Source organism: Prunus persica, chromosome G1 (assembly GCF_000346465.2).
Source record: "Prunus persica cultivar Lovell chromosome G1, Prunus_persica_NCBIv2, whole genome shotgun sequence".
Classification (NCBI taxonomy): domain Eukaryota; kingdom Viridiplantae; phylum Streptophyta; class Magnoliopsida; order Rosales; family Rosaceae; genus Prunus; species Prunus persica.
Window position 1 is genome coordinate 36,302,289 of NC_034009.1, and position 25,525 is coordinate 36,327,813.

At 37.0% G+C, this 25,525-nt stretch overlaps 3 protein-coding genes across 5 annotated transcripts; 2 read left to right on the plus strand and 1 right to left on the minus strand.

The window, feature by feature from the left end:
* Positions 709-4,561, plus strand: LOC18788992 (growth-regulating factor 6). The gene is made up of 4 exons (XM_007227123.2): positions 709-1,318; positions 2,012-2,227; positions 2,510-2,879; positions 3,226-4,561. The coding sequence occupies exons 1-4, from the start codon at positions 949-951 to the stop codon at positions 4,043-4,045; spliced, it is 1,776 nt and encodes a 591-aa protein (XP_007227185.1). The 5' UTR covers positions 709-948; the 3' UTR covers positions 4,046-4,561.
* On the plus strand, positions 11,042-21,695 carry LOC18791365 (pre-mRNA-processing protein 40A). 2 transcript variants are annotated; one of them, XM_020569319.1, is made up of 29 exons: positions 11,042-11,196; positions 11,580-11,637; positions 11,939-12,004; positions 12,102-12,437; positions 12,536-12,730; positions 13,183-13,256; positions 13,509-13,578; positions 15,150-15,202; positions 15,326-15,383; positions 15,474-15,841; positions 15,954-16,026; positions 16,315-16,413; positions 16,504-16,572; positions 16,654-16,731; positions 16,930-17,016; positions 17,127-17,161; positions 17,283-17,388; positions 18,021-18,101; positions 18,190-18,282; positions 18,374-18,427; positions 18,503-18,619; positions 18,744-18,842; positions 19,342-19,389; positions 19,457-19,549; positions 20,196-20,303; positions 20,382-20,446; positions 20,549-20,651; positions 20,935-21,237; positions 21,351-21,695. In XM_020569319.1, exons 2-29 carry the CDS (start codon positions 11,605-11,607, stop codon positions 21,351-21,353), a joined length of 2,967 nt encoding a protein of 988 aa, XP_020424908.1. In that variant the 5' UTR covers positions 11,042-11,196; positions 11,580-11,604; the 3' UTR covers positions 21,354-21,695. The 2 variants fall into 2 exon arrangements, with proteins under 2 accessions (XP_020424908.1, XP_007227030.1); XM_007226968.2 differs by having other exon boundaries at positions 11,044-11,196; positions 21,331-21,695.
* On the minus strand, positions 22,346-24,203 carry LOC18793373. Of its 2 annotated transcripts, none has more exons than XR_002272706.1 (3): positions 23,392-24,203; positions 23,128-23,234; positions 22,346-23,009 (listed from the first exon to the last, which is right to left on the minus strand). XR_002272706.1 is itself a non-coding variant. In XM_020569325.1 (3 exons), exons 1-3 carry the CDS (start codon positions 23,896-23,898, stop codon positions 22,474-22,476), a joined length of 1,140 nt encoding a protein of 379 aa, XP_020424914.1. In that variant the 5' UTR covers positions 23,899-24,201; the 3' UTR covers positions 22,346-22,473. The 2 variants fall into 2 exon arrangements, 1 of the variants encoding a protein (XP_020424914.1); XM_020569325.1 differs by having other exon boundaries at positions 23,128-23,224; positions 23,392-24,201.

A 25,525-nucleotide genomic window follows, 5' to 3' on the forward strand; every position in this document is an offset into this window, starting at 1 on the left:
AAAAGAGAGTTTCTATGAGCATGCCCGAGATTTAAAAAATATATGTAAGTGTTCCAGATTTTGTATTAGGGGAACTAAACCATGAAAACTGTTCATCAGATTTTTCCATCATTTATTATGTACTTCATTTATTTATTGAAGAATACACATAGTGGCACGTCGGAAACTTAATAAAATAGAAAGTCTCATATAATGAATGATTCCACTTCAAATAACATCGAGACTTTTTGTATAAAACTTCACACATACTAAACAAGTAATTAAGTTAAGAACAAATATCGATGTTGCTAGTAGTTGACCAAAATTCTGCCCTTCTAAAATCTTAACACTACCTACCACAAGCCATCAGATTTTTCTATCATTTGTTCTCCAAAACATTGTATTAAATTAAATCAAATATTTAACTTAATTATCAAACTTGACAAGTAAGAAAATATTATTTGTTTAGTTAAAGAAGACAAAGACAGTGCAGAGAAGACATGCACATTTTACAAGCTCAAGGGATAAATGAAAGTCTGAGAAATTTGTTTTTTTGGTCTGAAAGTTTGTGAGTTACATACATGGAAAATGAGTCAAACAAGTTCTTAGATTGAATCCCAATGCAATACTTGTCGTTGTGGAGATGCCATTGCCATATAATCGAGTGTTTTTGTGACGGTAGCGTTTTTTCTACCATAGTACAATTCTTGTGTGGTCAAGTTTTCTCTCTCTCTCCCTCTCTCTCTCCCCAATTATTTAATATTTCAGTCAACATATCAACTTGCTAAACAAAAACCAGCGTGGTTTTTCAGTTTCAGCTGAGGAGCTCTTAAAACGCGCCTCTCTCCACCCCCTAAAGCTTGTGTCTTTTTTAGGCAATGACCCAATGTTGCATTTTATCTTAAGCCTCTAGCTAGTGGGGGGGTTAAGACTTTAAATAAGTTCTTCGAAGGTGGGCTTTTTTTCTATATGGATTTTGGGGTGGTGGGTTTTGATGGGTTGGGGGGTGCAGCAGCAGGAACTGGTTTTGCTTCTCTTGCTAGTTCGTCATCAGATCAGGAGACCAAGCACAAATGGTACGGATCTGGGTTCCACAAGCAGGGGAGATCTGCAGGCACTGTTGAAGAAGATTGGAGAAGCTCAAAACTGCCCAAGACTGATGATTTTCTTTCAGCTTCCAAGACAATGCCTAACAACAGCACTCATTTCTCTGATGGGCAGCAATTGCTGAGCTTCTCTAATTCTCCCAATTCGGAAGCTGTTTTGGTTGACAAGAGCACTCAGAATGCCTCATTGCCTTACTTTCACCAACCATTATCTGCTTACAACAGAAGTACAGGTACATAATCATCAGTTTAATTAAGGTTGTTGTTTATTATGTGGGTTTAATATTAATTAACATATGGGCACTTGCATCATTGCATGGAGCTTTTGGGTTCATGAGGTTGGTTTTTGGCTTTTGGTAAAGATGTTGGCTTTGGTTGGTTCCCAGGCAGAGGACTGGTGGAAGGTCTTTTCATGGAACATCCATGGTCTTGGTTTTGAGTCTTGTCAAGCGCTAAAAAAAAAATATATATATATATATATATTTTCTCTTCCTTAAAAATCTTTTGTCTGCTTGTTTTGTGGGAAGGGATGGCTTTGGTAAAATTTCAGTACTATGGATTAGTTGGGCACAAAAGAAGAAAAATTTATGAAGCCGAGATTGGAGGAGAAATAAGAACTAGCTAACAAAGACCAATTCTTTTTGATTGGTTCTGATTTCTTTTCTTTTTCCCCTTCTTTCCCCTTTATTTTATCTTCTTCTAGCAAAAACAAGAAATTCATGATTGTTAATTTCTTGTTGTAGCCATAAATGCACAGTCAAGGTATAGTTTTTGGGTATACTGCCAACTCCTTTTTTTTACACTTTATATTCTACACTGATAAATAATTAACCCCTTTTTAAAAAAATTTATCAGAAAGTCATGAAATGGTTTCTTAAAGTTTTGGCTTTTCTGTCTGGTCTTTTCTTTACCTGGTTCTGTTGCAGGCCACAATACTGGGAGCTTCAATGGTGCTGCCATGCACTGGGATATAGCAGGGGTCAGAGGGCCATTCACTCCATCTCAATGGATGGAGTTAGAACACCAGGCCTTGATCTACAAATACATTACTGCAAATGTGCCTATACCATCTAATCTGCTCATCCCAATAAAGAAGGCCCTTGATTCTGCCTTTCCAAATGGACTTCCGAGGCCCAATACATGTATGTAACTTCATCCTTCTCTGTTCCTCAGGAAAATTAGAAAATGCTATTTATATGTACAGAGTAAAATGTTCAACTGTTAAGTACTAATCCAATAACATTTCTTGTATCTATATTCCACATGTTATTCTGTAAATTTTAGTATAATGTTTGTGCCTGACAATGAACATAACTTAGTCCACAAGTCAAATTTCTGCATCCAAACCAAGATTGGGGTTTTTATTTCTTCATTCCTTTCTTGCATTCTAAGTTTTTCATTTTTGGGTGTGTGCATATGTGCAGTGGGATGGGGTTCTATCCATTTGGGATTCTCCAACAACACTGATCCTGAGCCAGGAAGGTGTCGTAGGACTGATGGGAAGAAATGGCGGTGCTGGAGAGATGCCGTTCCTGACCAAAAATATTGTGAGCGGCACATGAACAGAGGCCGCCACCGTTCAAGAAAGCCTGTGGAACCCGTCGCTGGAACCACCGCCGCCGCCACCACCACCACCACCACCTCAAAGCAGCTTATGTCTTCGGCTTCTTCATCAGCATCCTCGGTGTCCATTCCCGCTGGCGGTGGTTCAAGCAGCCTCAGCATTGCCAACCAACAGCTCAAGAGCTTGCAGCCTGCTGCATCTAATTCTTCTGCAGCCACTCAGATGAACAGGTAAAGCAGATTCAATTTCGTATCTTTTCAGCATGGATTCGTTTTTCAGGCTTCATTCTGGACATCTAAAATTGGCATTGTGGAGTAGTACCACATTCATTACTTTTACTATCTAAAGAATTGTGGAATCAATTATATCATCATCTTTTCAGTGCTGATGGTGACTAGTCTATTTTACTATCTGAAATTACTTCAATCTGCTTTATTTTGCACAATGTTGATTGTATTGGTGGTCCTAGCTCAATTTTTATATTGCAAAAAAGTTGCTTTCCCCATTAAACACATATTCTCTTTCTTTCTGTTTTTCATTAAAAAAAATTTAATTTTGGTTTCTCTTTGTTTGTAGGATGTTCATGAACAAAGAGAATGTGGGTGAAAGAATGCATCAAACACCAGGCCCCTCCATGTTGTCTAAAGAGAACCCATTCTTCATCCAGAAACAGCAAATGGGATATGAAGAATCCTCAAGAACAGAGTTTGGGCTTGTCCCCTCTGACTCCCTCCTCAACCCATCACAGAAAGGGTCTTCTCTAATGAGCTGCAGAAACTATGGTTCTTCATCACAGAACCTGACTGACCCTGCAGAAACCAACTCACAACAGCATTCCCTTCGCCACTTCATCGACGATTGGCCTAAAAACCAATCCAATCGCCCAGCTATTTCTTGGCCTGACCAATTTGACATGCAATCAGACAGAACCCAGTTGTCAATTTCAATCCCCATTGCTTCCTCAGACTTCATACCATCCACTTCCTCTACAAACAATGAGAAGCTCACTCTGTCCCCTCTCCGGCTTTCACGGGAACTAAACCCCAAGCCAATGGGTTTGGGAGTAGGCAGTGCCCTCAATGCACAAAACAATAAGCAAGCAAATTGGATCCCAATCAGTTGGGAGACTTCACTTGGTGGCCCTTTGGGGGAGGTTTTGCACCATACCAATAACAACACTGCAGCAGAATGCAAGAACTCTTCAGTGCTTAATCTTATGACAGAGGGATGGGACAAGAACAGCCCTTCTTCATTAGGGTCATCTCCTACTGGGGTCTTACAGAAGACAGCATTCGGGTCTCTCTCAAATAGCAGTGCAGGGAGTAGCCCAAGAGCAGAGAATAATAACCTCCTTGGTTCCAGTATCTTGGACTCTTCCTCCTTGCCTGCCTTGTAATCATTTCACAAACTATGAGGCCATTAGGTGAAGGAACAAGATTCGGTTTTTATCTTTAGTACCAAGCATAATTATTCACAGTTAATTTGGAACCTTTTTTTAAAATATCTAGTCTTGTTTACTTATTTTCTTCAATTTCAGTATGTGTTCCTATTGTGGTTGTTGGTTCCCTCAATTATACTTGTGAAAGGGTAAGGTGCCTTCAGTCAATTCATAATTTGGGCTGCCAAAGTTTAGTTCTAGCCTAATCATGGGCTTAGCCTCACCAAATTGATAGGTGGGCCATGATTGGCCCAAAACTCAAGTAGACAATGACCAGAGGCTGGCAGGTGATATTGATTTGTAATTGCCTCATGTTCCTTTTATAACAATTGAAAAATTCCATCTGAACTATTAGGATGTACAATTTGCTGGCCAGAGTTAAACTTGTTGGAAATGGGAGGATCATTAACAGTAATAATGGAGAAAGTGTGACAGGAGGCTTGTCCAACTATATATTAAGCTTCAGATGTGAAATATGTGGGTTTTATGGTAGCATAATTACATTATACATTGAGTCCGAGACTTGGCAACTCCTTGTTAGAACCCCTCATTACAGTCTCTTTGCCTCTCACAGCACTTCCAGCAGTTCCATTTGTCATGGCAAATGGCCACCTTGGCTGGCTAAACACGTCTCACCAAGCAAATCCAGCCCGGACAGGAGGTAGGCTCCACCAAGATTATGCAGCCCCGAAGGCAAGATTAGCCAGAGCTACTGCATAAGAGTACTGACGTTGACAAAGAAAAAAATTGCATATACTATTCAAGTGAAAGTAACCGTCCTTACTTGCCTTTATCTTTTGATTCTATTTTCTTAAAAAGGTTGATTTTCTGCGGTTTTTCTTTTTTTTTAGGGCAAGGTATTATAGGATGACTTTGCCCTACATACTAATTGAGAATCAAGATGTTCTACCTTCACACCAATTTCTCTACAATTTCGAAAATATTTTATGACCCAAACATTTTCTTTTGGGATTTAACTATATTAGCTAAAAAAGGAAAGCTCAGAAGCCAAGCGTAACAAGAGAATTTCATTGAAAATCCCAACTACAAAAGTTGGGACATTCTTACGTGTTAGCTGCTCATCACTGCTACATTGTGTCCTTTCAAATGTCAATTCATCTGCCGCAGAAAGTAACGTCACTTGAACCAAAATCTAAAATGATGATCCAGTTTTGATTCTTCCAAACACAAAGCCATCTGGGTAAGCATAATGGTTTAACTTCTAGGGTTTTACAGATATTACATGAAGATAATGTGGAGCTGTGCGTAACCCCATATTCATTTTTTAGTTCTGTCAACTAGGGCTTTAAACACCACCATGATTACTTTCAGGAGATGTCTAAACACAAAGCACTATAGCAAAATGCTCTGTGGATACGAAAATCAACTCCTATTTCGATCCAGAACCAACAAATATTATCAAATTAATGAAGGGGAAGAACAATCAAATTAACCCTAATGCCAAATTTAAAATTCAAGCTTGTGGATGAAAGAAAAATCAGCCGATTTGAACAAAAACATAACAAAACTTAAAATTTACAGAATTGAAATGGGTGGGTTGGTGCTCATATTCTATGGGTGTATAGGTGTCTGTCATGCCATGGCTATAGCATTCAGAACGAGGAATTTTTATAATCATCGCAACCAACCCTTCACAAATTCACAAATCGCAGGAAATGGAACTTCACAAATTAAATCATCGAAAATATATCTATAGATTTTGAAAACATATGGTGTTTACCCAGAGCCCTAAAACCTCAAAATCCTAGGATTTTGAGAGTTCTGGGTTTGAAACCAGCTGAAAGAAAACGAAGAGGAAACTGAAGGCCGCTGTGGTTGCTGCTTTCTCAACCAGTTTTTTCATATTTTTATAGAGAACGGTGAGGGGAAGCCCTAAAACCCTAGCGCGCCCGCATCAACCGGAGTGAAAACGGCAGTCAAAACGGTGTCGTGTCATCACATTAAAAACGACGCTGATGTATTATATATTGGGCCTTTAAAGAAGTGAACAATTGGGCCGACGAGCTTGGAACTAAAATTGAAGACAGAGGCCCGGTTTTCTGTTGCAAAACAAAATATATTGTAGCTTCAACTTCAAACTACAAGATTAAAAACTACATAATATTTGTCCTCATTTTTCATACGGTCATACCTAAACTAAAATACTATATAGCTTCCATATGAAGTTAAGATATTCCAATCCGTACAAATTAATATATCTTAACTTGTTTCCATCGATAGGATATGAGTTGATCGTTTCTCTTTTTATATGTATGAACGAGGGATAGAAATTTAAACTACGTATGTATTCCAACATTTTGAAGCGAAGTATCATCACCCAAATTGTTTAGTTGGTTAAATTGATCGATTTTGATTGTAAGGTCTTGATCGCTCCACGATTCACCACAACATAATATTTTATTACATTATTAAAAAGAAAGGAATTCTTAGTTTCATTTCTTATATGATCATAATTTGATTGATACCCAATTTATTAATTTCAATTTGGAGCGTATAGATAGATGGATATATGGATGAAAAATCATTGTCCATGGAGAGAGAGAGAGAGAGAGAGAGAGAGAGAGAGAGAGAGAGAGAGAGAGAGAGAGAGAGTTATTAATTTCAATTTGGAGCGTATAGATAGATGGATATATGGATGAAAAATCATTGTCCATGGAGAGAGAGAGAGAGAGAGAGAGAGGACGTTCAAGTTATAAGTACATGTAATTAAAAAGGAAAGGAAAAAACAAGGTATACCTAACATTAATGAAAAGAAAATACCCTAATTGTGATTCATACTCACGCCTCTTTTATTTGTAACCGGTCTGAAAATCAATTCGGGTGTTCAGAAACATTAGCCACCAAATCAAATCCAAGTTTGTTAGAGAACCCTATAGCTAAAGCCAAACTATATATTCCTCACAACTTTTCTACGTTATTGATCAATGACGTGAACTGAAAAGGAGCTTGCCATCTTTTTTCCCATTATTCATTTCTGCATTCCTAACACAGAAACAAAATTTAGCTACCCATTTAAAGGCAAACGATTAGCACATAATCGCAACCATAAACCAAAGCATTTATCATTGCATTACTTGAACACCATGCACCGGAGAAGATCAAGTGACAGCGAGGCTGTTATGCCACGGCCATCTCGGGCTAGTATACCCTTTTCTTGGGAGAATGAGCCCGGGATGTCTAAGGTTGTAACGGTTGTACATGATCATCGCGATCATAAAGTACTATCAGAGCATTTGAACATGGAGCACTTAACGTTGAAGCTGAGGCCGCCTCCTTGTCTATCGACATCCCCAGGTAGGAGTGCTAGGTTTATGGTGGTTGATCGGCAAACCCGTCTTCCTCTGTGTTCTATTCAGCCTTCGCTTAGGTTAAACTCGTTCAGATTGTTAGGTGGCGGTGTTAAAAAGGAAGAAGACCCATTTTTGTCTGCTTTGATGAAATGCAGAGCCAAGAACCCTAATAGTCCAGCTCAGAATTATGGTGAGAAGAAAGTTAAGACCATGTTTAGTTTCTCATGCAAGTATTCTTGTGGTGTTAGGGAGGATAGTATAATTAAAATGCCTCAGTCTCCTAAATAGAGAGATACCACGTTTGATGGCCACCAAACAATGTTTTATTTGTCGGTTTTTCAATTTTTCACATTACCTAAAGGGCCTACGGTGTGTCGTTTTTTTTCTTCCCAAATAGAGGGAGATAGATATTGAGGAAGAAATATGAACGTGGTCTATTTGTGTTGTTTTCGATTACCAAGTTTGGTGTTTCATTTTGTCCTTTTTTTTTCCTTTCTTCTTCTTCACATAAAGGCCATAGCCCCCCTATCATTTGTTTATAAATCGATGTATCATCATGATGTGAGAATATTGTTACTCTCTCATTATCAAACTCAATAAGATTTTATTTCTTGTAACTTTCATTTACAAAAAGGTCAAGTTTCTTTTTGAGTTTTGATTTGCAAATTTGTACTCAAAGATGGCAACGATGGATACATGAAATATGTATACCCCATTGTTCCCTACCTAAACTCGTCTATACCATTAGTTGCATATTACATTAAAGGAAATAAATAAATCGTCACGTTCATTATTCTCTTTTTTTTATTTCCATACAATAATTTTCTTCTCACGTGCATATCGTGTGTCTTTAGTATCCAAGTTTAATTCATTAACTCACACCTAGCCACATCAAATGTTAAAATGAATAGAGAGACAAAAAAAAAATATAGAGACTTATTGGTAACACTAATTGTGTGTCCCTTGGCATGAGAAAAGAGAAGTTGTCAACTTTGGTTTTTAAATGTGACAGAAAAGTCTATGGGGCTTGTCTTTTGTACATGTAAAGAAGTTAAATATGAATTCAGTCAAACATCATCCAAGTTTGTCTCATGGCTCCTTCAACTTCATTTCCCCACAAAAAATTTCAATTCAATCATATAACGTAGTCAGCCAGGCCCCACGATAACTCAGTAATCTTTCTTTTATCACCCATTCATTGTCTTTTTTCCCTTCAATCTTTCACTCATACCTATATAAAAATTAACATGCCGGACACCAAAACTTTTTTGAATTATTATATTTTCATTTTATGTTATCTGGTTTTTCCCATCTCTGTTTTAGAATCATAAAAAGCCCCCTTCATGATAATTTTTTAAGAATCGACAGTCTATTGACTTTTTCTACCATTATATTTAATTGTACAATATCCCATCCATAATTTCCTCTCCCTACTTTTGTTTAAAAATGAAAAAAATGTTGCAGTGCTTTTTGGAAATCCATCGAACTCTTGTTTTATCTTCACATTTTTAAAGAACTAAAAGATTCGATCGGACTTGTTGTGAGTTATGAAATAAATTAATTAATATGGTACATGTGCACCACACTAGTTAAATATTTTTTTTTGTAATTTTCTCTACTGGTAACATCATAATACATTTTGGCTTTGCAATATTAAGCAAAATAAGAAAAAGTTACTTGGCTTCTGTCTTGTTGTTTCAATGCAATGAAGTAAAAAAAATAATGGAAAAAATAATATAAATATATAGGCTATCTGGGATTAATTCAATTCAATTTTTTTTTTTCTTTACGTTTCGTATGTATTTACTTACTTTTCAAGATATAGTTTTCTTCCTATGTCATCAAACAAATATGTATTCTGTGGATTTATTGCTTTTTGTCAAGTGAAAGAGCAAACACATAACTTGTCCGCATCAACTAGTGACTGAAAAAAACCCCATTCTCAGATCCCCTTCACGTTTTATTTGCTTGGCCCTATCGAACTCTGCCGCTAAAAAAATTAATAAGAAAAAAAAAAACCCCCCACAAAGCATATGTAGCTAGCTCACTATATATATTCTCATTTTCTCCACAAATTTCATAACAATAGAAGAAACCCAAGTATGAGCAGTGTCCAACATTCCCTAGGCAAGGTGCCCTTCTCATGGGAAAACATGCCTGGTGTCTCCAAAGCCACACAACCACCACACCCCTACAGAGAGCTGCCACCCCCACCTTGCCCTTGTGGTGAGGCTTCTCCTAAACTCTCTCTCCAAGATTTTCATCTGCCTTTGCCTCCCTGCACCTTTCAGCCCCTCTCAAGAAGCTCCTCCACAAAGGCTCTTAGAAAACATGAAGACCCTTTTCTAGTGGCCTTCCAAGAGTGCACCAAGCCCCCGGAGGGGAAGGCAAAGGACAAGACGACGTTGTCGAATAAATATTGGTTTCGATCTGGACTGGGGAGTTGGTTTGGGTTTGGCTTGTCGTGTAAACGGTCGAGCAGTGTAAGGGATGATAGTTTGGTCAGGGTGTCTCGGGTTCCCTATCATAGAGACAGAACACTTTAGACTTTGTTCATTTCCAATTAGTATGTGGATTTGGCCCTAGCTAGGGCTAGGGATAACGATCTTCATGGTGATCATTTTTAAGAAAATGATGTTGCAATATTTGGTTTGGAATTTTATCATGTTTTCATGAGTTTGGTCTATCGGAAAGTACTTATAATCTCTAGTATGTTCATGAAAAAAGATATTCACAGAAGGAAATTAGTCGAACTCATGACCTCATCATGAGTAAGAATAAATACTTTAATCACTTAGAGCTACAATGAGAACTTGCCGAAAAGGAGACAAACCATTAATTTGTGATATAATGAGATTACGGTTATTATTGATGAATTTGCAGAATCCTCAACAAGGACTTTGGTTCATAATAAATAAACTTGATATTGAAAACACCAGCTTTTGACCCCCCTTTGAATGAGTGATTTGCTTTGTCGTATAATTGACATTTGAAGCTTAGTTAATATGGTAAATTTTGAATTTTATTTTCTGAATTAAGCAACAAAAGATATTTAGAAAAAAACATTTACACACACTTTGGTAGGTAAAGTTCAAATTGAAGTACCTTAAATAAAAAGGGGAAATCATGACTATTTGAGTGAAGAAATGAGGGGAAATCATGACTAATTTGAGTGAGGAAATTAGTTAGATTAATCAATTTAATTTATGATTTTCAAGTATTGTATTATGAATTTTAATGTGTAATTCGTATAATTTTTGAGTCATTACGGATTAATAAACATAGTAAACATGATACATGATACATGCTTCATCTTAAGAGCTAATTTGGAATTGCTGTAACTTAAAAAAAAAAATTACTTCTACTGTGCTTTGAAAGACCAGTAATGCAGAAGAACAGTATGAAAGGGCCATTGACTGGTCGTCGGATCTCTCATATTTGGCATTCGCGGGATTTCGTTAAAGGAAAAAAAAAAGTAAAAAGAAGAAGACATAGAAAAAAAGGGTGCGGGTGGGTACATCCGACCCGCTCAAAGCGACCCGAACCACAATGCACAAGTAAAAACGCTTTAACTGTGACTGCGTGTAAATTCCGCGGAACACAGGGTAATTATTGGAAGTCGGTAAACGTTAGTACAACTGTCTTCTGATTTCTTGAGCCCTCTCTCTGTAAACAAATCCCTCTGATTTCTTAAACCCTAGCACCTGGGTGGAGACAGTCAGCGAGATCATCTAGCTCTATCGTTCGTCAGCAAGAACAAGTTCTCGCACCACTGATTGCCCACTCCTTTTCCCACCTGTAAGTGCTTCTTCTCCTCCGTCCTCTCAAAACTCAGAACGGTTGCCCATCCCTTTCTTCTTCGTCTTCTTCTTTCTTTCCTCAACATTTGCCCTACGTTTCAAGTGCAGAGTCCAATTAGATTAAATTACAGGCTTATTATTTTTTATATACAAATGGTCCGTGGTCGAATTCATTTTAGTAATTGCGGATGGGAAGTCTAAATAGAAGCTGTGCATAGATGAGTTTAGGTGCATTTGAGTTTTCGTTTTCAACTAGTCTCATATTGGAATCAATTCTTTACCTGGTTTGATGCACTTGCAGTCACAGTTCCTGCTTTTGGGTCTCCAGCTAGCGTTAGCTTGTTGATTTTATTGAAAATATTTGTTTGTTGATTTTTGCAGGTTGCCTAATTGCATATGCGCTGAAATGGCTAATAACCCTCAGTCCTCAGCTGCGCAGGTATCTAACTTCTAACCTCATCATTGCTAAGCAGTCATTATGAGTTTATTTTTGTCCCGCAATGTAATTCACTTTTAATTATGGTTTATGATTTGGATAGTGGAATTACATATACATGTTGTCTTTCTAGGGGTCGTATAAACTTCGTTCTGTCAGTACTTACTTTAACCATTCTAAGTGTATAAACAATGTGGTTCAGTAATATTTTTATTATGTAATTCCTTCCTTATAGGAATACACTATTTACTTACTTTTAATTTTTGTCTTTTTTCTTTAATCTCTCCCTCCCTCTATCGGTCAGCCATTTCGGCCTCCTCCAGTTGCTTCCTTGGGTCCTCAAAGTTTTGGTTCATCCCCGTCTCTTCAAGTAATTTCTTCTCCTGCTTGTCTTCGGTGACTTTTGTCATCTCTACTTTCTGGTCGATTATTAATAAGTGGTGTATGTACAAATCTCTTTGATGCAGTATCGACCAGTGGTTCCAACACAGCAAGGACAACAGTTTATTCAATCAGCCTCCCAACAGTTTCAGCCTGTGGGACAAGGTATTCCTTCTTCAAATGTTGGGATGCCTGCTAGTCAAAGTCAGCAATTACAATTTTCTCAACCAATGCAACCGTATCCTCTCAGGCCAAGTCAGCCTGGTCATGCTACACCTTCGTCACAGGCTTTGCCTATGCAATACATGCAGACGAGGCCTATTACGTCTGCCCCATCACAGTCTCAGCAACCTGCCCTACCTTTTAATAATCAGATGCCTGGCTTAGCTGGTGGCGGAATGCCTTATTCTTCATCATATATAGTAAGCTCACACGATGTTATCTCTGTATATGTGTTTGTTTTCCGTGATTTTATTGAGCAGATTTTTTCATATACTTACATGCACCTGAATTGTTTCAGTTCGCACCACCTTCATATGCCCAGCCACAAAATAATGTCAGTTCTTCGTCCCAGTTTCAGCCAATCTCTCAAGTGCAAGCACATGTATCTGTCACAGGACAGCCTTGGGTGTCCTCTGGTAATCAGGGTGCAGCAGTTCCTACACCGGTACCGCAGTCCGGTCAACAACCTTCAAGCACTACTTTCACAGATTCTGTAAGTACTTTATTTATTGTATTTCATTCAATTCAATTACCTTCAACCCCATTAAAGGATACCAATGTCATGACTTTTGTTAATGCAACCTGTTTTGATAGCTGATTTTGACACTAATTGTTAAAGCCATCTGGTTTTACAGATGCCAAAAGAACTATCATCTGAGTGAATTTCTAATTATTGCATCATCTAAATTGTCATTTTTATCACACTGGTCATGTTATTATGATTGTCATACATCCCCTATGAAACAAGATGCACACTTAGGTGCAAATAGAAGACTTGAAAAGCAATGCAAGCAATCAGGAACTTTGTGGTAGTTGTCTACTAAGTTCTCAGACATGACACTGATAATTTTATTTTAATCCTGATTTAGACATCGAGCACATTACTGTCACATGGAAAATGAATGTTTTTTTTGTTGGTGTAAATTATACTTTTCTAAATTTCAGGCTGTAAATGTTCCTAGCCAAACACAGCAGTCTTCTTCTGATTGGCAAGAGCATACGTCGGGTGATGGAAGAAGGTAATTCATGATTTCTCTGCAGCTCATGTTTTCTCTACTTTTCTCCTCGAAGTTGATGAAATGTTCAATTTGTACTGGTAAAATTTAAATATTTTAGGCTGCTAATGGTCCATTATGTATTTATTTTTCAATATGAAACAGTTTGGTTCATTATTTTGAGAGTTACTTTCTGATTTTCTTTTAGTTATTCCGAAGTCCTTCCTGACCTTGTGTTTTTTTTATTTCTGTTTTCTGATGGATTCATTTTTTCAGATATTATTTCAACAGAAGAACAAAACAATCTAGTTGGGAGAAGCCTTTAGAATTGATGACACCGATGGAGGTGAGTCATATTGCTGACTGGTTACCAGTAGCTAGAACTTTTATATTTCATCTCCAATTACCTGTTGAACATGCCCTTGAAATGTTTTTTTTTTTTTTTGAATTTGCACTATAAATTTTGTTGCCATTTGTGGATGTTTGACAATTTTAGGTTGTAGCTATGCTTAAATTGATTGAAATTGTTTATGCGAATTATCCTTTTATTTGCATGTGCTTCAACTGGTTTGTAGATGTCATGGCAAGTCTGGAGATATTTTACGACTGCTCTGTAAGCTCACTTTGAAGACGGGGTTTCAGTTTCACAAGGCAGGCAATAATTGTTATTTACATCTTATTTATCTTGTAGTTGGATGTGGTTAATGAATGCAAAGCAGTAATTGTTGCCTTCCCTCATCTCATCCACCCTCCTTGCTGGAGTTTTAAGATGGGCGTGCTTTTGCCTACTTAATGAGGCAATTTATGACTTCTGTGGGTTGTTTTTGTTTTAGTATCTTATTAGGAAAATATTATTCATTTATATATGATTCTTATAAGCACACCCAGCCGTCTCATAGATTGACATGTAAATACACTCAAGTGCACATACACACACACACAGACACAGATGTGAACCCAAACTCCCACTTTGATGCTGCTTGGCTATTTAATAACTTTTTTAAATATAAATTTTAAGTTAGTATGAGGATAACCATACATGATTGGTTTTATAAATAATTTTCTTGAAAAGTTATCTCTGCATGTGCTTGTTTGTTTGTATATGACATTTTTGCTGTCTATGGTTTATAAAGGCTTTTTCAACAGGAACTCTTGTGCTACTTTTAGAGGTATGAAATGTCATGTCACTGGGATTGGGGGTTCCCACTTTAACAATTATTGGGTCTTTGAATATTATTTGTATGTGTCCTAGTTTTATCTGTCATGGTTTCATTGAATGCCAAGAAGGTCTAACAGTATGTTTAATTCGACTAGCATAAAATGGAAGATATCAAGGATATTTAGAACTTCTTGTGGGTACTGTTATTTCTGTTCTGCTGGTGTTAATAAGTTATTTGGAGTTCTCTCGCTGTTGCTTTGCCACAGAAGGCAAGGAACCAGAGTCCTATAAAAGTCTACACATATGTGGAATTTGACTGGGATTATTCTTCACTCTTCTTTTTCATTTTTCACCTGTTACAAGGATTTCGTTCAATCTTCATCTATTTTATTTCTGGTACACCTGTTGGGTGTGTAATTGACCTCAGCAGGGCAGACATCTTCATTTATAGACATGTATGGATCTCAGGTTGACGGATTTATTTCTCATTGTCTGTCCTTTAAATTTCCTTCTAATTTCTGTTATCATCTGATCAAGGTTGTGTTTTCTTTTGTGCCCTGTTGCTATTTGTTTAAAAACCTATTTTCTAGTTGGGTTCTACCGTAGAAACTCGTGTACTGTTATCTTTTTCTAGTGAACTTTGTATCCATGACTGATTATGCTCATAGTTATGAACTTATAACCATGACCTTTAGTATTCTTTCTCAAATGACTTTATTGAGACTATTTTCACTTAATAATTTTTGTCACTATGATAGAGAGCCGATGCATCAACTGTTTGGAAGGAATATACGTCTTCAGATGGGAAAAAGTGCGTCATATCCTTATATTTCTATTTGCTTTTCTAGTTACTGCTTTTGTTTTCTCAATATGCATTGTTTGTAAAATTGTTGGGGCCTGTTGTTAACTATTAATTTGTGGGTGGCTGTTGCAGGTATTATTACAACAAAGTTACAAGGGAATCTAAGTGGACAATTCCAGAGGAGTTAAAGGTTTCTTACCATTTCCTGTTAGTTTTTTTCGTCTTCAGCCTTCTTCTTTTTTTATTAATAATATTCTCACTCTGAACTACGTGCTTCCAGTTGGCTCGTGAACAGGCTCAAAGAGAACTTGCCCAGGGAACACGTTCAGAAATGAATTTGACTTCTCATGCCCCTCCTGCTGTTGCTTCAGCTGAAACACCTATGGGATCTAGTTCAGTTGGCCCCAGCACTTCTTCAGCCCTACCTGGGATGGTATCGAGCCCAGTTGCAGTTATACCTGTGTCTTCCTTTTCTAATCCTTCCCCCATTGCGCCTACTGGATCATCAGTTGCTTCTGGTGCACAGTCTTCCATAACAGGTGGCGTTGGCATTCAGCCTCCTGTGGTGACTGTCACTCCACCGCCTGCTTCTGTTTCAGGGAGTACTGGAGTTCCTCCTACTTTGGTCAACGCCATTACAAAATCAGTGTATGAAATTTTTTTTTTTCGGTGCTTTATTTTCCACGTTCTGTTAATATTTTTATGATTCACATTATGTGTTCTAGTTCAAATTTGTTTTATATGTTCTGAAAAATTACAGGAGTACCTTTGAAAATGTAACATCTCAAGATATTGGAAGTGCAGATGATGGAGCTTTTACTCAAGATATCGAGGTAAGGTTTGATTCTTAATGGCTATTGCAAATGTCCTAAACTGAGCTGGACGTTTCCAGTCAAGTCCTACAAAATTATGGTTGCACAATATAGATTAAAGTACATTAATTTTGCCTTTTCTTGACAGCATGTTGAAATCTAAGACTGATTTCACATCAGTTCTTTTTAAAGAAAGGTTTAATTTTAGCTAGTCCCTATTGCAAAAGGCACCTACCTGTGAGGAACACAATTACCCGAGACAATTTTGCGAATGCTTCATTTTCTTTTTCTGAGATTTCTCTCTGGCAGGAAGCAAAAAGAGGAATGGCAGTTGCTGGAAAAGTCAATGTGACTCCGTCAGAGGAGAAAACAGTTGATGAAGAACCATTGGTGTATGCCAGTAAGCAGGTATGCATATTAGATTTTATGTCTTTGTCCAATTTTTCATTGTCATGCATGTTCAAAGAATAATATGTGTATAATTATGTTCTCTTTTAGGAGGCAAAAAATGCATTTAAAGCACTTCTGGAATCTGCAAATGTTCACTCCGATTGGACTTGGGAGCAGGTAGCTTGGCTATTCCATTCTTATTATCACCATCTTTTGTTGTTGAAGAGTCTTCTAACAATTTTTGAAATGTCATACCAGACAATGAGAGAGATCATTAATGACAAAAGATATGGTGCTTTAAAAACTCTAGGTGAGAGGAAGCAAGCATTTAATGAGGTAATCTTAGTAATGATTTCTTAACTGCTTTGGAGTGTTTGTCGTTCTTTTGTTTATTTGCACATATTCAAGACTACTTTTATTTCATTAGAATTGTGCACTGCTCAATGACTCTCCCCTTGATTAATATTCATGATTTTTATCAAGAATATTTCGCATCATTTTCTGACCTAAAACTAATGAGATTTATTAATTTAGTACTTGGGTCAAAGGAAAAAACTGGAGAATGAAGAGAGGCGCATGAGGCAGAAAAAAGCTCGGGAAGAATTTTCAAAAATGTTGGAAGTATGTTGCTTTCTAGTCATAATTGGTGACTGCTTTTTTCTTTAATAATTTTATAATACATCATGCCTTGATCTTAACAAAAATGTTTGTATTTTGATATTTTTCTGAAGGAGTCCAAGGAACTTATGTCAGCAACCAGATGGAGGTTTACTCCTCTCTGTTCTATGAATAGTGTGATTTTGAGTTTAGTCTTTTCATATGTATTTTATGACTGGGAAGCATGCAAAATGTTTTAGATGTTCTGACTGATGTATTGGCCTGATCAGCAAAGCTGTCAGTATGTTTGAAAATGATGAACGATTCAAGGCTGTAGAACGAGCGAGGGACCGGGAAGATCTTTATGAGAGCTACATTGTAGAATTGGAGAGGAAGGTAACAATTTGCCTTTCATTTTTCATTTTCAGACTTATGCTATGCACCATTTGTAGATATCATATTGTAAATTAGGGCCTTATATTTGACTCCTGATGTTAGTCTAAAAGATTTTTGGTATCGAGTAGATAGGATTGAGAATTGGCTCTACATGCTTTAAGCATGAATTATGTTGAACCACAAATTGGACTGGTGGTATTGGCTTGTTGTCTCACTTATTGTCCAGTTCTCCACTTGTCCTAACTCCCTTCACTTTGTGGATTTGATTAAATTTGCATTTTCCAACTGTTGAATTTGCTTTGGTAAAACCGCCTTAAATGGTATCCTCATTTTCATTGCCCTTTAGGTGTACAAAACTCCATGGGGTGCTCATGTTACTTACACATAGATGTTGACACTTCCTAGATTGTAGGGAATATAAACTGACAGAAAAGAATACAATTTTGATTTCTTTTCTCAAACAAAAGCAATAAAAAACTACTGAGATACATTTATCTTTTAGAGTGAATTGATTGCCATGTATTAGTATTCCATTGTCATTCTCGTTTGGAGTGGGCAGATTAAAATTAGTGGTCTCATATGTCACAGAAGATGCCCATTCTTACTGCCTAGGTTTCGATTCTTATATGCAGGAAAAAGAAAAGGCGGCTGAAGATCATAAGCAGAATATTGCAGAGTATAGAAAATTCCTGGAATCTTGTGACTTTATCAAGGTAAGCCTTGTAAAAGGAATATGTACGTGTATTTTATTGTGACTGATTTTATCTATTACCTTTTTTCATGATCATCATTCATTTGCAGGTGAACAGCCAGTGGCGGAAAGTTCAAGATCGCTTAGAAGATGATGAGAGATGCTTGCGTCTTGAAAAACTTGACAGGTTGCTCATTTTCCAGGTAGATCACATAATCTATGTTCAATCATGTGTGAGAAGATTGGTTGTGTTCATGTACCAGAACTATATGATGTTTTTTGTTGTTGTTGCAGGACTATATTCGCGACCTTGAGAAGGAAGAAGAGGAGCAAAAGAAGATACAGAAGGTATAATCCATATAAATGATAATTTATCTTTCTTCTAGTTCAATGTTCTTATCTTTGTGTTTTGCTAAATTTAAGGAACAATTGAGGCGGGTTGAGAGGAAAAACCGCGATGAGTTTCGAAAGCTGATGGAAGAACATGTTGCCGACGGTACTCTTACAGCTAAAACTTACTGGCGCGATTACTGCATGAAGGTGCTCAACTCTAATTGTTGTGGAGATAATATATGAAGAAGAGCTGCATAGTAAATTAAAAGACAAATGTTTGGTTGCTTCTGCATCTGAAGCTCTTTTGATAAGTGTTGTCTTTGGATTGTAGGTTAAGGACCTGTCTTCGTACGAAGCTGTTGCATCTAATACCTCTGGTTCAACACCAAAAGAACTGTTTGAGGATGTTGCTGAAGAATTAGAGAAACAGGTGTGTAACCTAGCATCTTATACCATCGTGTCTTGATCCATTAATTATCTGTATTTTAGCTAATGTTGAGAATAGAATCCGACATCGAGAATTATTGGCCTTGCATAACAATATATAAATCTTAGACCTCTCCACCAGCCTACTGGTTTTGGATTAGATGCTTTAGCTTCTACGTAAGTATCAGAGCGGACAATTCACATGTCAGGATAACAGTCATGTGCTCCTCGCACCCAATATAATTCGTCCACGTGTTTGGCTCAGTCATGCCATACATGAGGGGTGAGTTGTTGAGTATAGAATCTGACATCTGGAATTAATTGCCATGCATAAAAGTATATATTATCGTGGGCCTCCTCGCCCATTGCCAATTTATAATGGGTTGTATGCATGTATACATTAACAATACAATTTTAGTAATGGAGTTTGATTGCTCAACACAATGTAACCTGCAATGCAGATGACTCTGTATGTCTGACATTGTTCTTTTGCTTATGGACAGTATCATGAAGATAAAGCTCGGATAAAGGATGCAATGAAGTTGGGGAAGGTATGATTTTATAAACTTGCGTGAAATTTTTGAAAACATGTCAAATATTAATCAATGTTTCCCTCAGGTTACCCTGGCTTCTACACTGACATTTGAAGAATTTAAGGTTGCTATTTTGGAAGATATTGGTTTCCCATCAATATCAGACATTAACTTTAAGGTAACCCCTTTCACTTCTTTGCCCTTTCTTTTTGATATTTTCCGTTCCTTTCCTACAACTGAAAATTGTTCATTTGCATACTTGGAATATAAAGGTCCGTAGAATTCGAGTTAATTGTGTTATTTCATTGGTTGCTGGCATTTTTCCCCCTGATTAACCAAATAAAATTTGTTTGTGCCTGGAAATATTGAAGTGGCTATTTGTATTGTATAGTTCACTACAAATGGTACCCTTCAAATTTAGACTTATAGGGCTCACATGTTTGTAGCAATTTCATGTTTCTTGTATATTCTTCTAACAAATACATGCACATTTGTCAAAAAAGCGATACTCTTCTTGGTTTTCTTACATAAGTGAGTGCTTCTTCACTTATTAAAGCTGAAGGGTTTCAAAATGACAGCCAGTAATTTATTGAAGTGTCACCACAATCTCCATCTGATTTGGCACAATGAATACACTGTAATGCCGTCATCTGTAACACTCAGTTCACTGATGCAAGGATCAACTTTGTCTTGGTTTCTAAATCAGCAACAACTTTGATTTGGTTTCTCTTCAAACCATTGATATGACTGTTAAGCGTATTCATATTTACATGTACATGGTGTGTGTATTTGAGAGTCTGCTAATACTTTTACTTATTTTGAAGCTTGTATATGAGGAATTATTAGAGAGAGCCAAGGAGAAGGAGGAGAAAGAAGCAAAGAAGCGTCAACGACTAGGTGACGACTTCAATAAGCTATTGCACACATTCAAGGTGTGGGGTCACTCTTGTGGATTAAATTAAGTGTTACGTTAGAGATTGCATTGACCTTCCATGTTCTGTGCCTTGTAGGAAATAACTGCTTCTTCTAATTGGGAAGATTGCAAACACCTTTTCGAAGAAACCCAAGAATACAGGTTTTTCTAACGATAACTTACCATTGAAAACATTTTAACATGTTTTTTTCCCTCTGAATGTTTGATATTGCTGTTTGTAAATGTTTTCTTGCTTATTTTCAGATCAATTGGGGAAGAGAACTTTAGTAGGGAAGTTTTTGAGGAATATATTACAAACTTACAGGAGAAGGCTAAAGAGAAAGAACGCAAGCGAGAGGAGGAAAAGGTGTGGATTTTATTGCTATGTATAAGTTGGTTTGTCTTTTATTCCTAAAAGACCAAGATAGATCTCATATTACATGCCATTTGAAAATTTGTGCATTAAAATATTGAGTAAAAGCATTTCTGGTTTGGATATTCAATTATTTGTACAATTTTCTGGACGACTCGTTATTTTATCTGTGCCGCCTCAAAATTGATTCCATGAATCATAACTTGGTTAATTTAGTTTTGGTACATGTTTTCATGCTTGAATTTGGAATTTTTGTACTGATTTTATTTCTTTGCAGGCTAAAAAAGAGAGAGAGAGAGAGGAGAAAGAGAAGCGTAAGGATAAAGAGAGGAAGGAGAAGGAGAGAGAACGTGAAAAAGAAAAGGGAAAAGAACGGTCTAAGAAGGATGAAACAGATAGTGAAAATGTAGACATAACTGATAGTCATGGTCATAAAGAAGATAAGAAAAGGGAGAAAGACAAAGATAGAAAGCACCGGAAGCGGCATCAAAGTTCCATGGATGATGTAGGTTCTGATAAGGAGGAGAAAGAAGAGTCTAAGAAACGCAGACATAGTAGTGACCGCAAAAGATCAAGAAAAGTATGTGAACTTGTTTTCTAATATATTTGGTCGAAACTTTTAAGCTATTTATGAATGGAAAATGTATGATATTTTCCTGGTGTTTTATGGTAGCATACACCTGAATCTGACAGTGAAAGTCGGCATAGAAGACACAAGAGAGAGCATCAGGATGGTTCCCGTCGAAATGGTGGATATGGGGAACTTGAAGATGGGGAGGTTGGTGAAGATGGGGAAATTCAGTAGCCTTGCTGTTCTAGTTTTACAGTGCTGTGAATTTTGTGGCTCTGCGAGATGTAAGCATATTATGGTTTAAACATTCCAAATATAACCAATTCTTTTTAGGAGTTCTTATGGTTATACACTGGAAATTTGATAGATCATATGATGCTTCTGTTAATTATGAAGGAATAATTAATGCGTTAAGAGTTTCTTCTTTAAAGCATTATGTATGCAAAAGTATATTTGATTTCTATTCCAAGGCGGTGTGCTCTGTGTAAAAATTATGAGGATCGAATACTTTCATCTCAGTTAATTTTAAGCGAATGCGGTGCACGATCCAACGGTGGCTGGAAGGCAGTAGTACTAGTATTACATGTAAATGTACTTTAGCTAACCAGTAAAATGTACAGAGCAGTAGAATTTATGGGACGGGGATAAGATTAATCCCTATGGACCACTGGATTGACATGTTGCTTTCATTTGAAATGTGCATTAGATCCTATCCTAATTTCGAGTTTTCTTGTGCCATGTAAATTTCTGGTTGATTGCAAGATAGTTGAACTTCATATCGCCGACTGCATTACAGGATGATATTATCTCTCATGTGATCTTGGAAGCTGATTGGGACCATATGATCGCTGCATATGGCCCCCTTGGAGTGAGACTGACTTTCACATTAAATGCAGAGAGGGATATTTTGGCACTCTAATCTAATGTCTTTCTATGCCGGTTGTTCAAATATCTACATCAACCAATTTATCATGGCCTGGTAAAATGCTTTTTGCTTCATGCAGTAATGCCGAGGTTTTTTTTCTCCTGTCGCTTAACAATAATGAATATGTCTGCCTAAAAAATAAAGAGTATGATCTCTTTGTTTTACATTTTGTGTTCTCTTTAGTAAATAAGCTTCTTTTTTGTTAATTAAGTACCAGAACTTAATGGTGATGATGGGGAGAGAACAGCAAAGTTGACATGAGTTTGCTATCATTAGAATTCAATTAGCTCAACTAACTTTGGTATCAGACAATTATTTTATCACTTTTCAGCAACAATTTCTTCGATGATCTCTTCTAAAATGGTGTCGCCGATTTCGTTCCCGATTTCCCTTCTTTCTTGGTAATTGTTACTCCATTCTTCAGCTGAACCCAACAAGTCCAACTCCAAAACAAAATTTATGTAGGCTTCATGTCCAGCCTGATTGCCCCATGTCCCTAATTTCTCATAAAGCAGGTTTCCAATCTCTTCGGCTCCCAGGAACCCTTTGCAGTTTCGCTGCTTTTCTCTCCCTTTCTTTGCATGAGTTTCTGTCATCTCTCTCACACAATCAAACAGAAGCTGCCTTGTTTGCTGCAACACCATCTTGGATTTCGCGAAGTGAGGGGAAGGATTAATATTAGACCTGACTGGCTCTAGCTTTTCTGAAACTCCAGACCCTCTTGGCTTCTCTAATGCTGGCTGGAAAAGCAGCTCCCACAGAGAAGCTGATACTATTGAGTCGTCTGCTAGCTTGAAATTACAAGTAGATGGACATGGACTTTCCTTTTTTCTTGACATGGCCGGGAGTTCTTGCACTGTTTCGCCAAAATAGAAAATTGACCAAGAATAAATAATCTAAATAAAAGACAAAAGAAAACTACATAAAAATAGCTTAAATAGTTTATTGTAATAAGAGAGTATGAAGAGATGAACCTGCATCTGCATGGGAAGGTGGTGTATCTTTTAGTACTGAAACGGGGTTTTGTTGCTTACGGTGACTCTTCAATGAACCTCCATTGAACTGTTCTATCTGTAGCAACCTGTTGGCTTTGTTAGCAACCAAATCATACTATATATATATATATATATATATATATATTTTTTCTAGAGATCGAAAGTCTTTTTGTTTTCAACCGGTAGTTATCGTGTTTTTACATGAAAAGATCAGGAGGGTTATTGGAAAAGTGGTGTTTCTACCTTTCTCTCTTTGATCATATTGCAGGGTTTTGAAACTTGAGAAGTGTCGGCTGCAAGGGAGGCCTTATGATCATTTTGCAAAGAAACTGATGCTTCATCCTTCTCACCCTCCGAGCATGAATCATACTGTGTCCTACTGCTAGCAGAGGAAAATCTACCTGAATCCACAATTTCTTGGTTCTTTCTGCGCATTTCGGTGTCGGCATTGAGTTCTGCTTCTTTGTTTTCAGAACTCTTATTGCTTGGCCCACTGTTTCTTGAAACAAGCTTGTTATACACAGATCTCAGTACTTTGGAACAGCTGAGAGCACCCTTGCTCTTCCTTAGGCCCCAACTGCATGATCTGTTAAAAGTCTTGCAGAAACTAGAGCCACCCTCTCTATTTGAACTCAAGCTCTTTCTCAGATACCCTCTTTCAAATAGGTAAACCTCTAGGACAAAGGGTTCTTGTTGCTCCTGGAGGAGCTCTGCGAGTTGTTTTACTGGCTTCTGTATTGTGGAAGCCATTAGAAAATTCTGTGTTGGAGAGGCTGAGATGGAAGAGTTGGGGTGCAAACTAGAAAAGCTGGCAAAGGAGAGATGATGGTGATGAAGGGGCTCTGGTGAGTTAATTTAGACAGAAAAATCATATCTATCAGCTTGGGGCTGAACAGAAGCAGAACAGAGAAGAAATATTGGGTATTTATTAATGTCAGAGAGAGAGAGCTGCAAGCAATTTCTAGGTTGTATCTATTTAACTGTTTAAAGTACCTTTATGACCTATGAGCTCCAGGGTTGGTTGGTTACAACTTGCCAGTTAGGTCTTATAGGTGTGTTTTTAATCCAGTCTCTTATTTCAATGTAGTTTTGGTAAATAAATTTCTGTTGATTCATTAGCTGTCTTTGATTGAGCCCTCACTTCTTCTTCCTGAATTTTATCTCTATGCAATATATAGAATTGATAAATGGTCCCAGAATTTTTCTGTCTTACTTGTGCTCGATGGTGGTGAACAATGACCATAACCTGCTTTTGATGGAACAGAGGCAAATTGAATAAAGTTCTGCATGCACTTCAGCCTCAGAACTCAACTCCCATACTTATATTTCCTTACCAATAATCTAAAATGAAAGTCCAAAGATATTCGATAATCTAAAATGTTACGTTGTCCGATTGTGAACACGAATAGCTTGATCCCATTTAGAAAGAGAAATATCCTAACATTTGTTTATGTATTGTATTTGTCTGCGTCATAAGATGTCCATATTTGAAATGCTGTCTTAAGCTCACACATGCTGACTTGTGTGTGTGTGTGTGAACATATGTTATGAATGCGTCATGTGAAATATTCTAATTTCTATTTTTTGTCCCTTTTACTTGGCCATGTCCATCTTTCCTCGATTAGTTTTTGTTCCAACCAGAAAAGAAGAAAAATAGTTTGCTTACGGATCATGCAAGCGAATGCAGACATTATCATCGACAAGGAAATTTTAGGGATCACGAGGAAAAGTATTACCAGTTCTGCAGTTTCAGAAAAAAGGAAAACAAAACAAAAGTATTACTAATGATGTAACGAGAAAAACAGAGATGTCATCGACATGGAAATGTTGGGGATCACAAGTAAAAGTATTTCCAGTGATGTACTGGCCAAAAAAAGGAAAGTTCAAAATCTAATTACAGATTGTGGCCCAGAGATTGTTGACCAACCTTCTCCCACTCTCTCTCTCTCTCCATCCAACAAGTAAAAATTCTCTCATATTTTTGTATAAAACCAAGATATACGTAAATGAATACACTTTCAGGCATGCAGCTTTTATGTTAATTTTTTGTGTGGCTTTATATGACTTGTATATGAATTAATCTTGTGTGGTTATTATACTTTTATATTTGTATTATCTCTTTATGAATATATGTATTTGTTATTGCGGGTATTTGTATTTGTTCTTGTGAATTTATGAATATAATTCTTGATTTTCTCTATAGAAAAATATATGAAAACTGTTGGATTAGAAAAACGAAACAAAAATCAGCTATTAAGGACATGGTATCATTAGGTTTAAGGACATCATGAATTTAATTCTCATAAACAACAATTATTGGATTAGATGAGAGAAATTCTATTATCAAAATCATTAGGTTTGATTAGAATCATGCAAC

Coding starts and splice junctions, on each gene's coding strand:
- LOC18788992 (XM_007227123.2), top strand. CDS start 949: ATGGATTTTGGGGTGGTGGGTTTTGATGGGTTGGGGGGTGCAGCAGCA. Junction 1,319..2,011: donor TGCTTACAACAGAAGTACAG/GTACATAATCAT, acceptor GTTCTGTTGCAG/GCCACAATACTGGGAGCTTC. Junction 2,228..2,509: donor ACTTCCGAGGCCCAATACAT/GTATGTAACTTC, acceptor GCATATGTGCAG/TGGGATGGGGTTCTATCCAT.
- LOC18791365 (XM_007226968.2), top strand. CDS start 11,605: ATGGCTAATAACCCTCAGTCCTCAGCTGCGCAG. Junction 18,843..19,341: donor CTGAAGAATTAGAGAAACAG/GTGTGTAACCTA, acceptor GCTTATGGACAG/TATCATGAAGATAAAGCTCG. Junction 20,447..20,548: donor GAAGAAACCCAAGAATACAG/GTTTTTCTAACG, acceptor GCTTATTTTCAG/ATCAATTGGGGAAGAGAACT.
- LOC18793373 (XM_020569325.1), bottom strand. CDS start 23,898: ATGGCTTCCACAATACAGAAGCCAGTAAAACAACTCGCAGAGCTCCTC. Junction 23,225..23,391: donor ATATGATCAAAGAGAGAAAG/GTAGAAACACCA, acceptor AGGTTGCTACAG/ATAGAACAGTTCAATGGAGG. Junction 23,010..23,127: donor ACCTTCCCATGCAGATGCAG/GTTCATCTCTTC, acceptor TTGGCGAAACAG/TGCAAGAACTCCCGGCCATG.